The sequence below is a fragment of the Littorina saxatilis genome, linkage group LG4, assembly GCF_037325665.1.
Source record: "Littorina saxatilis isolate snail1 linkage group LG4, US_GU_Lsax_2.0, whole genome shotgun sequence".
Taxonomy (NCBI): Eukaryota; Metazoa; Mollusca; class Gastropoda; order Littorinimorpha; family Littorinidae; genus Littorina; species Littorina saxatilis.
This window is the reverse complement of record NC_090248.1, coordinates 62,863,298-62,876,723: the sequence shown is the minus strand read 5'-3', so window position 1 is coordinate 62,876,723 and position 13,426 is coordinate 62,863,298. Positions and strand designations below refer to the sequence as shown.

The 13,426-nt window shown below is 43.3% G+C and overlaps 1 protein-coding gene across 1 annotated transcript in view; it reads right to left on the bottom strand.

The window, feature by feature from the left end:
• LOC138965324 (proton myo-inositol cotransporter-like) overlaps nt 1-12,981 on the bottom strand; it is a gene marked incomplete at its 5' end in the record, with an annotated part of 26,466 nt that extends 13,485 nt beyond the window's left edge. The window contains 2 exon segments of the mRNA XM_070337455.1: nt 1,988-2,147; nt 11,932-12,981. Coding sequence (XP_070193556.1) covers nt 1,988-2,147; nt 11,932-12,981 — 1,210 coding nt within the window.
• Nucleotides 12,982-13,426: the final 445 nt, after the last annotated feature.

The window sequence follows — 13,426 nt, the reverse complement described above, 5'->3', positions numbered from 1 at the left end:
ACACACAGGCGCGCACACAAACTTTCCCTCTAGACACGTTAAAATTAATATTAAAAGTCCTACGGTTTTGAGCCATTAAGGACTTGAGTGTAGGCCCCCTCTAGACACACAAAAGCCGCTAGACCACATCACAAACAGAACTCTACAATCCACAGGTGTGCCCACACACACACACAAACACACACACACACAGAGAAGCCGTATATATATATGTATATGTATATCTATAAATATATAGAGATAGATGACAGTGTATTTTTCGCGTGGCTATAAATTGATTTGACCTTTTCACTTTTACAGTAAGGACAACTTACGGGTACATGCAAGGAAAGCCCACAACTTCTAAGGCGAACAACTCTGCAGAGTCTGCTGTGAAGGGCGACGGTAGTCTCCCTGTCACACTCGACCCCCTTTGAATGAACTTAAATCCCTCCCAGGTGGAATGGGAACAGCACGAAAATGATTCAGTGACCAAAACACCACAATCACCTTTGAAGGCGAAGTCCACTCAAACGGGATTGAGAATAACTGATATGGCTTCTCGGAGGAAGGCCTGAACATACTGACACTCAAAAGCCGCTAGACCACATCACAAACAGAACTCTACAATCCACAGGTGTTGCCCACACACACACACACACAAACACACACACACACACACACACACACACACACACACACAGAGAAGCCGTATATATATATATGTATATCTATATCTATAAATATATAGAGATAGATGACAGTGTATTTTTCGCGTGGCTATAAATTGATTCGACCTTTTCACTTTTACAGTAAGGACAACTTACGGGTGCAATCGTGACATTCTAAAAATAGTAACGTAGTAACGGGAATATGGATTGACGCCACACGAAGGAAGGGAGATAAACGCTGAAAACACTGGAGAAGATAAGGAAGAGTTACTGGGAATGGATCCAGAGAAAAACAGAGAAAAACCAAAATCGGTTCAGCGCTGCGCGCTGAGAGCACGTGTTGAAATATCTCATCGATGAGGTTGTGTCCGGGGTCTCTCTGAATAAGCCCACCAAATTTGAAGCAGATCCATCGAGAACTTTGGCCGTGCATCGCGCACAGACACACAGACAGACAGACAGACAGACAGACAGACACACAGACACTAGTCGTATATATATATAGATAGAAGGAAAAAAGGCGTTCTGATCGCTTCCCAAGTTAGATCATAGGCAACTGTTTGCTTGTTTGTATACCTAATTTTTCTTCGGTTTGCTTGTATATTTTAAACTAGATGATTACCCCCTTCGCCGGGTACCGGCTTCGCCGGGAAGAAGTAGAGCCGAATACCAGGCTGCGCCGGGTGTACGCCGGCTTTGCCGGCGCACGAAGGAAAGGAGATAAACGCGAAAAACACTGGAGACCTTCTAAAAATAGTAACGTGCAGTGACCTTCTAAAAATAGTAACGTACTAACGGGAATATGGATTGACGCCACACGAAGGAAGGGAGATAAGATAAACGCGCAAAACACTGGAGACCTTCTAAAAATAGTAACGTGCAATGACCTTCTAAAAATAGTAACGTACTAACGGGAATATGGATTGACGCCACACGAAGGAAGGGAGATAAACGCAAAACACTGGAGAAGATAAGGAAGAGTTACTGGGAATGGGGAAATGAATAGAAAAACCAAAATCGGTTCAGCGCTGCGCGCTGAGAGCACGTGTTGAAAATTCTCATCGACCAGGTTGTGTCCGGGGTCTAGCTGAATATGCCCACCAAATTTGAAGCAGATCCATCGAGAACTTTGGCCGTGCATGGCGAACAAACACACACACAGACACAAGTCGTATATATATATATAGAAGCAGAACGTAATTTATAAATCCATCGTGTGTCCTTCATCTTGCTAAAAAAAAAAGGGGGTCACGATCGTGATAAGAAGCTAGTTTTAAGTCACCAGACTTGCTTGAAGGTCGCAAGCCTTGTTTAGGAAGACGGCTAGTTAACCCTACCTCCACCCCGTGTCCTCCATCTCACTGAAAGCCCCGGCCAGGACGCTGGACAAGAGCACGCCGATGGTGATGAACAGCTGGTTCAAGGTCACCAGACGGCCCCGGATGTCAGGCGGAGCGGACTCCGCCACGTACACCGGCACCGTCATGGAGGCGAACCCTGCAACAACATAAGGACATCTTGAAACACTGGCATCAGTAAATAAGCCGTTTACACCCTCTCCTCAAGATTACGCAGAGCCGTTATGTTGGCGAACATTGAAACAAACAACATAAAGAATATCTGAGCAATGACAACCAGCATTCTATAATTCAGTTTAAATTTAATGATGAAAACAGCATCGTAGAAACTACCAGATATCAGTGCTTCAGATGTGATCAATTTAGGATGTTTACAACATTTCGCGACAGCTGGAAGCACTAGCTTCCATGGCTTTTGTGACTACACAAATCTCACAGTTTGTTTTGAATGGATGCGATAACTGTCAGCGCGATATTCTTCAATGCCGGACAGTACACTGCTGATAGTGTCTTGAATGGGTGCGACCCTTTAAAGGTATATTCCTTCTCGCTTGTGCTACAGTTTTCACTGGCACAGATAGGTCCAGGCGTTTCCACAGGATTGGAGCGGTGCACCCTTCCACTGTAAAGCATGCCAACAATCTACAGTCGGTCTGCTTCCTGAGGCGGCTGGGGAATTGTTGTTAAATTGACTTAAGGCCCCCCCAAAAATAGTCTGTTTACGGTATCCCGACCGACCCTATTTTTTCGCGCGACCCTAGACTTTTGTTTGGCATTTGGGGGAGAAAAAAAAAAGAAGTAAAAAATCTGTTTTTTTGGCAAAATAACTTAAAAATATGTTGTTTTTTAAGAAGAAAAAAAAAAAAAAAAAAAAAGCCCGACCTACCGACCCTATTTTTTTGGGCTATGTTACCGTAAACAGACAAAAAACATTTTTGCCTAATAAGTTACACCTGGGCCGAGGTGCACGAGAAAGGTGCCAACCGCGTGGGAGTCAGCCGCGGTGTTGGATTGGTTAAAATTGAGATTTGTTGTGATTTCAACGAATCAGACTCCGCGGTTTGTTCTCACCCGTTTGGGTGGCACCCACTTTCGCTTCGTGCATCTCAGCTCTGGTCAATCTCATAAAGCAATTCAACAAAAAAATTCGTCTCTGCAAGGAAAGACACCAGACTGTGAGTGTTATATATAGTCTTGGGTATGTGTCAAAGTGGATATATGCTGTTATCTTATGTCGATCACTGAGAAGGTCTGTGGTGGTGTACACTTACATGACGGATTTCATGAGAAGGTCTGTGGTGGTGTACACTTACATGACGGATTTCATGAGAAGGTCTGTGGTGGTGCACACTTACATGACGGATTTCACTGACTGGGAGGAATGTGCCTTTAACAGCCGTGACAGTCTTGAACTTGGTTTTAACCGTACGGTACTCAATAACCTTAGATTGCCCATTGGCAGTGGTTCCGTTCTGTGGGCAAGGCGTTATCATAGCATTTTGCCAGTGCCATCTGCAAGGTAAACTACCTGATTCAAGAATTAAAGAACAAGAAGGTTGATATGTGGAACGCTCAGTGCAGAAAAAACACTAAACTATGTTTCGCTGATTCACGGTTTTGAAAAAAGAAATGCTGATTTGACGAACCCAGCAGCGCATGCGCATGGCACTGGTTGTGGAAAAAGAAAAAGTTGGAAGTAAGAACTCTCATATCGTTATACATGTAGAAAGGCACATGTACATCTGCCCAAGTCCCATTTGTTCCACCCACAGAAGAGCCATGTGCTTGTGATATTTACGAGAAGTTTTACTGTTACGAATATACCACAAATATGTCTCAAACCTTTACCAGGCAGACATTTTTTTTATTGCGCTGACTTTTATCGTTTAGGAATCCACCACCTTCAGCCTTCTGCGCCTGCAAAACGGTTAGTGCAGTAACTATCATCTGTCTTGTGAAATAAAGTAGAGACAGACGACAAAAACACGATAGCGTCCAAGCAACTCCTCTATCAACATAACTAGTGCATTAATCAGTACTGAATGGACACAAATAGTTGACAAATAATGTCTTGAAAGGGGCATGTTCCTTACGAAACATCCCGATATTGCCGAGTGCTATGGAAGAAGGCCCATTCTTTGACCCTTAATGTTATCGGACTTGTCTTAAAGGCACAGTAAGCCTCCCGTAAACCTTCACAGATACGGTCAGGCTTTTACACACAGTACAAACACCCTTTCGTTTAAACACTCACCGCTTGAGAACATCATAGGTGCCCCACGTAAAGAGCGAGCAATTTTCAAAGAATTTATTTTCGTGGACCGTCTGATCAGCAAATCAGGCGCCTCGTTTTGGCGCTAGAACTAACTTTTAAAATCTAAATAATAAATTGACAGCTTGTTACACAAACATTCTTAAATCATAAAAGAATTCTTTTTTCATCGAGACAAGATTCAGTACAATTCGAAGTTTGGAAAGTTTGAAAGAAGAAAAGCCCGGAAACGTGTCACGCAAACCGTCTTTCTCATTCCTCTGAAAACTCAACAGCCACCGCTCTAGTTCGTTTGAATCGCAGCCGTTAGTTGCGTTTAGATTCAGAGGTACACAATAACGTGCTATTGCAGATAACCTTACAGCGAGTCGCATTGAAATCACAAACTGACGACTACATTGTAAAAAAAAAGAAACTGGATCTCACGGGTTCGCGATGGCTCAGGGGTAAGATAAACCACGCAAAAATAAATTCTTTGAAAATTGCTCGCTCTTTACGGAGGGCACCTATAATGTTCAAAAGCGGTGAGTGTTTAAATGAAAGGGTGTTTGTACTGTGTGTAAATGCCTGAGAGTATCTGTGATGGTTTACGGGAGGCTTACTGTGCCTTTGACCCCCAGCGGTCGGATTTGAACCATTCGAAGGGGATTCTGTACTTGTAAGATTGCTTAGGCCAACAAACAAAATAGGTGTGGTTACGGTAACATAGCCAAAAAAATAGGGTAGGAAAGTAGGCAATCACTTTTTTTTAAAACTTTTTTTTCTAGTGTGTACAAATTAAACCTACTTGACAGGGAAATAAGTGTGCGACTCGGGCGCTTTCGCTTTCATTGCGTTTTCTGCACTCGTTTACTTGGTTTTTTTTGGGTATTTTTTTGACAAATGTAATAAAAAGTTATAGGGTCGGCCCCCCAAAATAGGGTAGGTCGGGTTACCGTAACCACACCTATTTTTTTTTTTAGGCCTTATCAACGGTGATCATTAAGGCGACAACCACCGCTTTCCAATGGATCCGGCACCTGTAGATAACCCAACACTTAGCTGAAGGTAATGAAAAACTGCAATGTACGTAGTTTGTCCGTATGGTTGCACCAATAACGAACTCCTACTCAAAACCTGGTTTTCAACATTCTTCCCTTTCTCCTGAGTTTGCGATTTGGGCGTTGGTGCGATGTGTGCCTATTTTGTCACTTGTATACGTACGGGCACCCGTATTCCGTCTTCTTGGTGCTGTTGGACAATTCAGGGAGGTTGCAAGGATTTATTTTCTTTGACAAAGTTCCCGAAATCGCCCTGACAGTTTGGGCCCCTCCCTTCTCCCACATGACGGAAAAAGTTCGTTTTGACACATATCTTCGTGCGCGCTTAAAGGCACAGTGCAGCTCACAGCCTTCGTTTTGCGTTTTTGTTGCAGCTGAGTGCATTTACAGTTCAAAAATCCTCCTATGGTAGTAAAACAAACCCAAAACTACCCAACGACGACATCTGTGAAGCTCGACAGTTTCTTGTTCACGCGAGTGCATAAATTAACCTAGTTATTACGTGGTGTTTGGTCGGAGTTCGATTCAACTGAGTGATTCCGGCCTCCATTTTGTTTTACACAAACTCATGATATGACGCCTGACATAGTTTGCTAGTGACGTGTCTTTTTGTGCATGATGTGGTGATCTACCTGATCTAAATTTAGATCCAAAAATAGGCCAAGACCAGCCGGGTCCCAGTACGAAATTAATTCGTAAAAAAATCGCAGTTCTTGACTCTTTGGGTGCAAGTCAATGAAACTTGGTAGTTCTTCAAACGGATAGCTGTCTGAGGTATGACTAAACGCCCCAGGGGCTCCGTGAACCTGGATTTGACAAGTTCAGTACCTTTAAGCTTGATCTCACCCTTGTTTCTGATAGCAACCAGCCATTTGAAAACAAAGTTGCATCAAAAATCATTTCCTCGTTTTAACCCGAAGAACCACACCAAAAAATTGCGACCCATTTCTAGAGTAGTTGCTGACCTTCGTTGATTAAAACGTGTCATCAAATGACCCCCACTCGAAGCTGACCCTGTTTCTCATACTAGGTTATCCCTTTATCACATACACCTTCGCTGTCGTCTCCTACGGTATTCGCAGTTTAGAACATAATGTTGTGTAAGAAGATTGCAATCATCAGCATATAAAGATAACTGATGGCCTTAGAGCAGACTGCATCTACCCACACAGTGATTGCCCTGGAACAAACTTTCTCGCTCGGTTGTAGGTTTTAGTATACCCGACGGACGCAGTGGCATGGTGGTAAGACGTCGGCCTCCTAATCGGGAGGTCGTGAGTTTGAATCCCGGTCGCTGCCGCTTGGTGGGTTAAGAGTGGAGATTTTTCCGATCTCCCAGGTCAACTTATGTGTTGACCTCCTAGTGACTTAACCCTCTTCGTGTGTACACGCAAGCACAAGACCAAGTGCGCACGGAAAAGATCCTGTCATCCATGCCAGAGTTCGGTGGGTTATAGAAACACGAAAATATCCAGCATGCCTCCCCCGAAATCGGCGTATGCTGCCTGAATGGCGGGGTAAAAACGGTCATACACGTAAAAATCCACTCGTGCTAAAAACATGAGTGAACGTGGGAGTCCAAGCCCATGAACGAAGAAGAAGAAGAAGAAGTATACCAGTAGATATATTCAGGGCTATAAAAGTGTTGAAGTAGATCCTTTTTGGTAAATGGAAACCTTGATCAATGTATATGTCCATGCCATTATTTATTTAATGTGGGTTTATATTACTACATGTTTCAGACACATATCCAACCACATAATTATACATGTATACATTATATATAAAATTAATTTGGAACAAGAAGAGCAAACGCTCGATCGAGTCACTTTCGCAGTTCTGAATATTATATGAGGCATCAGATGGACAGGAAGAAATTGCTATTCACAACACAATGAGTCACGTTCACATAAAATTTGAGCCCGGTCACTTTTATAGTTTCCGAGAAAAGCCCAACGTTAAGTTGTGTGTTGCCGAACAGAAAAGGCTAGTTATCTCCCTTGTTTTTCTGATAACGTTCGTAAAAGGCTACAGATGTAAATACTTTGATGTAAAGAATAATCCTACAAAGTTTCAATCACATCCGATGAACTTTGTCAAAGATATAAAATGTCTAATTTTTCCTTTGACACTGACCTGTGACCTTGAAAAAGGTCAAAGGTCAACGAAACCATCGTTAAAGTGTAGAGGTCATTGGAGGTCACGACTAAACAAAATATGAGCCCGATCGCTTTGATAGTTTCCGAGAAAAGTCCAACGTTAAGGTGGTGTCTACGGACGGCCGGACGGCCGGCCAGCCGGACGGCCGGCCGGACAGACTAACACTGACCGATTACATAGAGTCACATTTTCTCAAGTGACTCAAAAAGTATTGTACATTTTGAAGCTTATGTTAAACATACACTTAGATCAAACATACAATTTGTAAACATGATTATTGAGGTAAAAAAAAAAAAAAAAGCTGTGAAAGTAACTTTCACCACGTCAAGGCACACGTTTCAAAACGCAAGATGAATATCAACCGAACACTATCACCTGATCACGGCATCCGATTTAATTTGTAATAATAAAGAAGCTTTATTTTTATACTAACATCTCATGATCTGCCACACTGTAATTTCTCTTTTGAGATAATAAAGTATTATATTGTATTGTAATGTATTGTATTGTATTGTATTGTATTGTGTATTGTATGCAATCAGAACCAGTAGAACTGACGGGTTGACTATTCAATTTCCTGTCTTCACAAACAAACCGGTATACGCGAACGCTGGCGGAGGTCTTCAGCATTAAACAGAACCTGTTGTGGTTCCATTCTATTTTTCCACAAACACAATACTCAAGGAGCGGTTCATGCCACTTCACGTCGCTATCTGATCCTTGTTTCTGACACTGACATTCAGCGATAGCTGAGGACACCGAAGACGCACGATCGACAGAGACAACACTCAAGAGTTCTCTCCCTTTGAGGTTCTGGCAGCTGCCAGAAATGTTGACCTTGATATTTTCCCTTATCGCAGTTGTAATAATAACTTTCTCATCCTTACACACTCACTAGTTCATAAACACCAAGATTAATTGTGTGGGTAACTGTGCGTAAGAACACACGCGCACGCACGTCCGCAAACACGGGGGAAGGGGGGGGGGGGTGGTAGCAGATCATGTATTCTTGCCAGTGGGCTAAGTGCATTGTATAACTCTTACTTACAATCGTCTCCAAACAAACAAACAAACAAACAAACAAAAGAAACCAACAACAAACGCAAAGAAAACAACCACTAAAACAGAAAGTAACCTCAAACCAAATCAAACCAGAATTAACCACACCAAACAAAGGATCTATCTGGTAATATTGTGTCGTGCACAGAAAGGGGAAGGGGGGGGGGGGGGGAGAGGGGGGCAAATGTGGAGCAGATATAAACTTGTACAAGATTCCATTCCAGCCAGACTGCGCACCTCAGGCTACCATGTGACTTCATCGACTTTCCCCAACTACAAGAGAATTCGGCCAGAACAGACGAACTGGATTGAACTTTCAATGTGTACAAAACAATTACCGTGAAACCTATATGAATGACTCAAGGGGTATCCTAGCCAAACATTCAAGTCAATGGAGAGGTATTAATACCAGTATTCAAATGACTCAAGAGATATAGCTAAATATTCAAATGATTCGAGGGTCATTTATTCAAATTGCTGAAAGGGTATCATATTCAACATTTTAAGTGATTCAACGATTATTAAACCAAATATGCAAATGTCTCAAGGGGTATTTAACCGAATATTCAAATGACTCAAGGGGTATCATATCCAAATATTCAAACGGCTGATGAGGTATAAAAAAAATATCTAAACGATTGAAACCGATTTAAATTTCAATCAACTTAAATCTGAATCCGTCTTTGAATAAATATGAAATTACCAAGTCTCTATAAGTTTATAACATGTGTTACGTATGCGGTATGCTCGTAACCTGAACCAAATGCCATAGAAATAACCCAAATATAATGCATTTCTTAATTCTTTTGCATCGACGCAACTGCCGAGTTAACCAGTGCGCTGATAATTCAGATAATGAATGCATTGCTATTTAGGTTTAAACATCATCATTACCATTAACAAGAGCGGGCAAAGGTTTAAACTTTCCATCTGTCATCACGTTCTACGGAAGTTGTTGCACGAATGTCTTTTTGTCAGACACAACTCGTCTGTCGCAAATTTGGGTTGCCTCGTTGCCTAGAAAGCTGCTCATACATGTATCCCAAAACAACTGAATACGATGACTCAATGGGGAATAAGCTGAATGTTCGAATAATTCTCATGAAATGTTCAAGTTATAATCGTTTACAGGCAGGCTGGGTGTGTCAAAGAAAAGTTTCCATTTTAATGGACAATAAAGTATTGTTATTGATATTGTTAAAAAATTATAGTCCTTACTATACTTTAAAGCAGAATCTCAAAATAACAACTTCTACAGGGAAACAGCGGTTTCCCCCCACAGGTTCTCCTGTCGTCCGGACTGTGTTTCGACACTCATGGACAACCCACGTAGTGCACGTCGTGTAGAGGCTCAGAGCAACACCGGCATCATCGTGTATATATATCTGTCAGACAGTAAACTGTAGGTGCTGTAAGACCTAGCTGGACTTTGGTGACCGTGGAATGGTGCCAAGGTCAGCAGACGGCCCAAGGGTCACGCACTTCAGTATCAGCGATGTAAGTTTACGTATCTATGTGGACATTATTTGGTGTCATCCTTTCCTTGACGGATCACGCCCTCGGTCAGGTCTTGGAAACTTTTAACTCTTCGGAATATGATGGCTAACTTACTTACTTATACTTACTTACTAACTTAGTGACCTTCTTGCTTACTTACTAAAATACTTATCTCTCTCTCTCTCTCTCTCTCTCTCTCTCTCTCTCTCTCTCTCCCTCTCTCTCTCTTTCTCTCTCTCTCTGTCTGTCTGTCTGTCTCTGTCTCTGTCTCTCTCTCTCTCTCTCTCTCTCTCTCTCTCTTTATCTCTCTCTCTTTCTGTCTGTCTCTGTGTCTGTCTCTGTGTCTGTCTGTCTGTCTGTCTTTTTCTCTCTCTCTTTCTGTCTCTTTACCTCTCTCTGTTTCTGTCTCTGTGTCTGTCTGTCTGTCTATCTTTTTCTATCCCTCTCTCTTTCTGTTTCTCTGTCTCTCTCTCACTGTCTGTCTGTCTGTCAGTCTGTTTGTCTGTCTGTCTTTCTGTCTGTCTGTCTGTCTGTCTGTCGGTCTCTCTCTGTCTCTCTATGTGTCTCTATGTGTCTCTCTGGCTCTGTCTGTTCTGTCTGTCTGTCTGTCTCTGTCTGTCTCTGTCTCTCTCTGTCTATGTCTGTCTGTCTGTCTGTCTGTCTGTCTGTCTGTCTGTCTCATTCTAAGAGGAATTTGTACCCAGTGTGAGGATAAGAGGCGCAAGCGGCCAATCATTGCCATTAGTATAATAGGCAAAACAAGGTAAACAACAACGCCCTACAAAGGACACACAAAGTGTCAATCCGCACGACACATTGAAGAGACGAAGTAACAACTCAAACTCCATGTACCCGTAAATGCGGTTATATACAAACGAACCATTAATCATTGTATGTGTGTCGCGGTCTAATCAAATGAATCAGCTGATAAAGTAATTATCACAGGTACGAGTACATTCACCTTTTTGCACACAAAACCACCCAAGCCGTTTCCCAAACGGAGTACATCTCCAACAAAACTTAATGAAGCTTAATGTTCCAACCCCGCAGTAGTTTCTCGATATCTTTTCCTTTATCCACATCCTAAAAAGCACAACGTCGTTTAGACATTAAAATCATCGTTTATGATGACAAACAAACAAACAAACAAACAAACAAACAAACAAACAAGGAAAGGAAAGGAAGGGAAAGGGAAAAGTCGGACAGACAGACGTACATGTATACAAACAGACGAATTCAAAGAAAAGAATGACTACAACGACTTTTTCCCGGGTTGTATCATTTTCGTTCAACCTAACGGCTAAATCAAGTTGATTTCAGTAAAGACATTAGGACAACAATATTTAAAAAAAAAAGAAAAAAAAGGCTAAGTGTATTAAACTTTTAATTTTGGACAAAATCACACATTTATTAGTCTTAATTAAAAGATCACATCAAGAGAGTTACAATTTTAATAAAAGCATTCTGTCCGCGACGGAACAATCGTTGTATGAACTACTGGGGAGTGAAACGACTGATACAGTAATCAACACAGGTACGAGTGTCACTATTCACCATTCTGAGCGTGCAGTAACCTTTGCAGCCCCCCCCCCCCCCAAAAAAAAAAGCACCACAAAAAAAGCATCATTAAATACCAAAGACGACGGCAACAACAACAACAACAACAACAACAACAACAACAACAACAACAACCATTACCAACAGCCAATATAACAATAATAATACACCATCAACGATGACGACCACCTATTCCATCAACACCAACAAACAAGTACCACGATAACCTAGCTCCCCCCAAAAAAAACCCACAAAAAACACACCATAAAACAACAACAACAACAACAACAAACAAACAAACAAACAAACAAACAAACAAACAAACAAACTCCACTCACCAATCCCAATGCCGACGATGATGCGGCCAGCGAGCAGCACCCACTTGTTGGGCGAGATTGCCATGACGATGGCCCCAACAGTGAAGATGAAGGAAGCGACCATAATCACCTTCTTCCTCCCGAAAATATCACAACAAGGCCCCGCAATCAGGGCAAAGATAGCAGCCGCCCCGATAGTGCCTGAGACGATGAGCTCCTGCCAGAATGTGTTGAGCTCGAAGTACGGCTGGATGAGCAGCATAGAGCCTGACACGATGCCAGTATCGTAGCCGAAGAGGAGACCACCGATTGTAGCGAAGCAGGCGAGAACGTAGACGAAGGTTCTGTTCCCTTGAGGTTTGGCAGGAGAAGATCCTCCGCCGTTTTGGATCATGTCGGTTTTGGACGTGTAGGGACTCCAGCCGTCCGGGGCTTTGCCGTTGGTATCCATTGTTGGTGGTGGTGGTGGCGGTGGGAAAGTGTTGTAGGTACTGGAGGTGGGGTGTTTGGGGGGTGAGGATGGGAGGAGGTGGGCTGTATCTGCTGTGGAGGAGGATGAACCGGAGTCTGTGTCGTCACTGACTGATGACGCGGGAAGGCGTGGTGGCGTCACAAAGTCCCGAGGAGTAAGCGGTAAAGATGTAGAGGGGCTCGGAACTGACGACTTTGAATTATCCTGGCCAGAAACACCAGTCCTGTCGCTAACACCCTTTTCACTGTCTTCACCACTAGGCTCACAAGACTTTCCTAACACAGAATCAGACAACTTCTTCTCCTCTTCTGCCTCACCACCAAGCAATGAAGGCTTTTGCCCAGAATCCTTCTCGGAGACACCTGAAGATTGAAGAGGCCGCAGAAAGGCCCCGTGCGAAGGAAGCAGGCCTCCTTCAAAAGGGACAGGACCCTGCGAGGCCTCTGTGAGCGGAGGTTGCTGGTCGGAGGAGGAGGGATCGGGTGGCTGAGGCAGAGGAGCGACGTGTGCGCGGTCGATGTCTGTGGGAGTGAAGGAGTTTCGTTGGTGGCTGCCGGGTTTATATAGCGGAGCGGCGTCTCCTTCTGGGCCTGGGTGTGCTGGTGTGAAGAAAGGCAGAGTGATAACGGTTAACACGGTCGTTTTGTGTCGATGTTACTTTGCTATCTTGCCAACCACCCCTCCCCCCCCCCACACACTCTCTCTCTCTCTCTCTCTCTCTTGCCCTCTGTCTATCCATTTCTTTCTATGTTTGTCGGTGTCTCTGCGTGTCTGTCTGTCTGTCTAAGGCGGTCTGTCTGTCTGTCTGTCCGTCTGTCTGAAAGTCTGCGAGCCTGTCTGTCTGTCTGTCTGTCTGTCTGTCTGTCTGTCTGTCTGCCTCTCTCTCTCTCTCTCTCTCTCTCTCTCTCTCTCTCTCTCAACGCATTGATTAGAACAATAAAACATCCATCCATCCATCCATCCATCCATCTCTCTCTCTCTCTCTCTCTCTCTCTCTCTCTCTCTCTCTCTCTCTCTCTCCCTCTCTCTCTCTCTCCCTCTCCC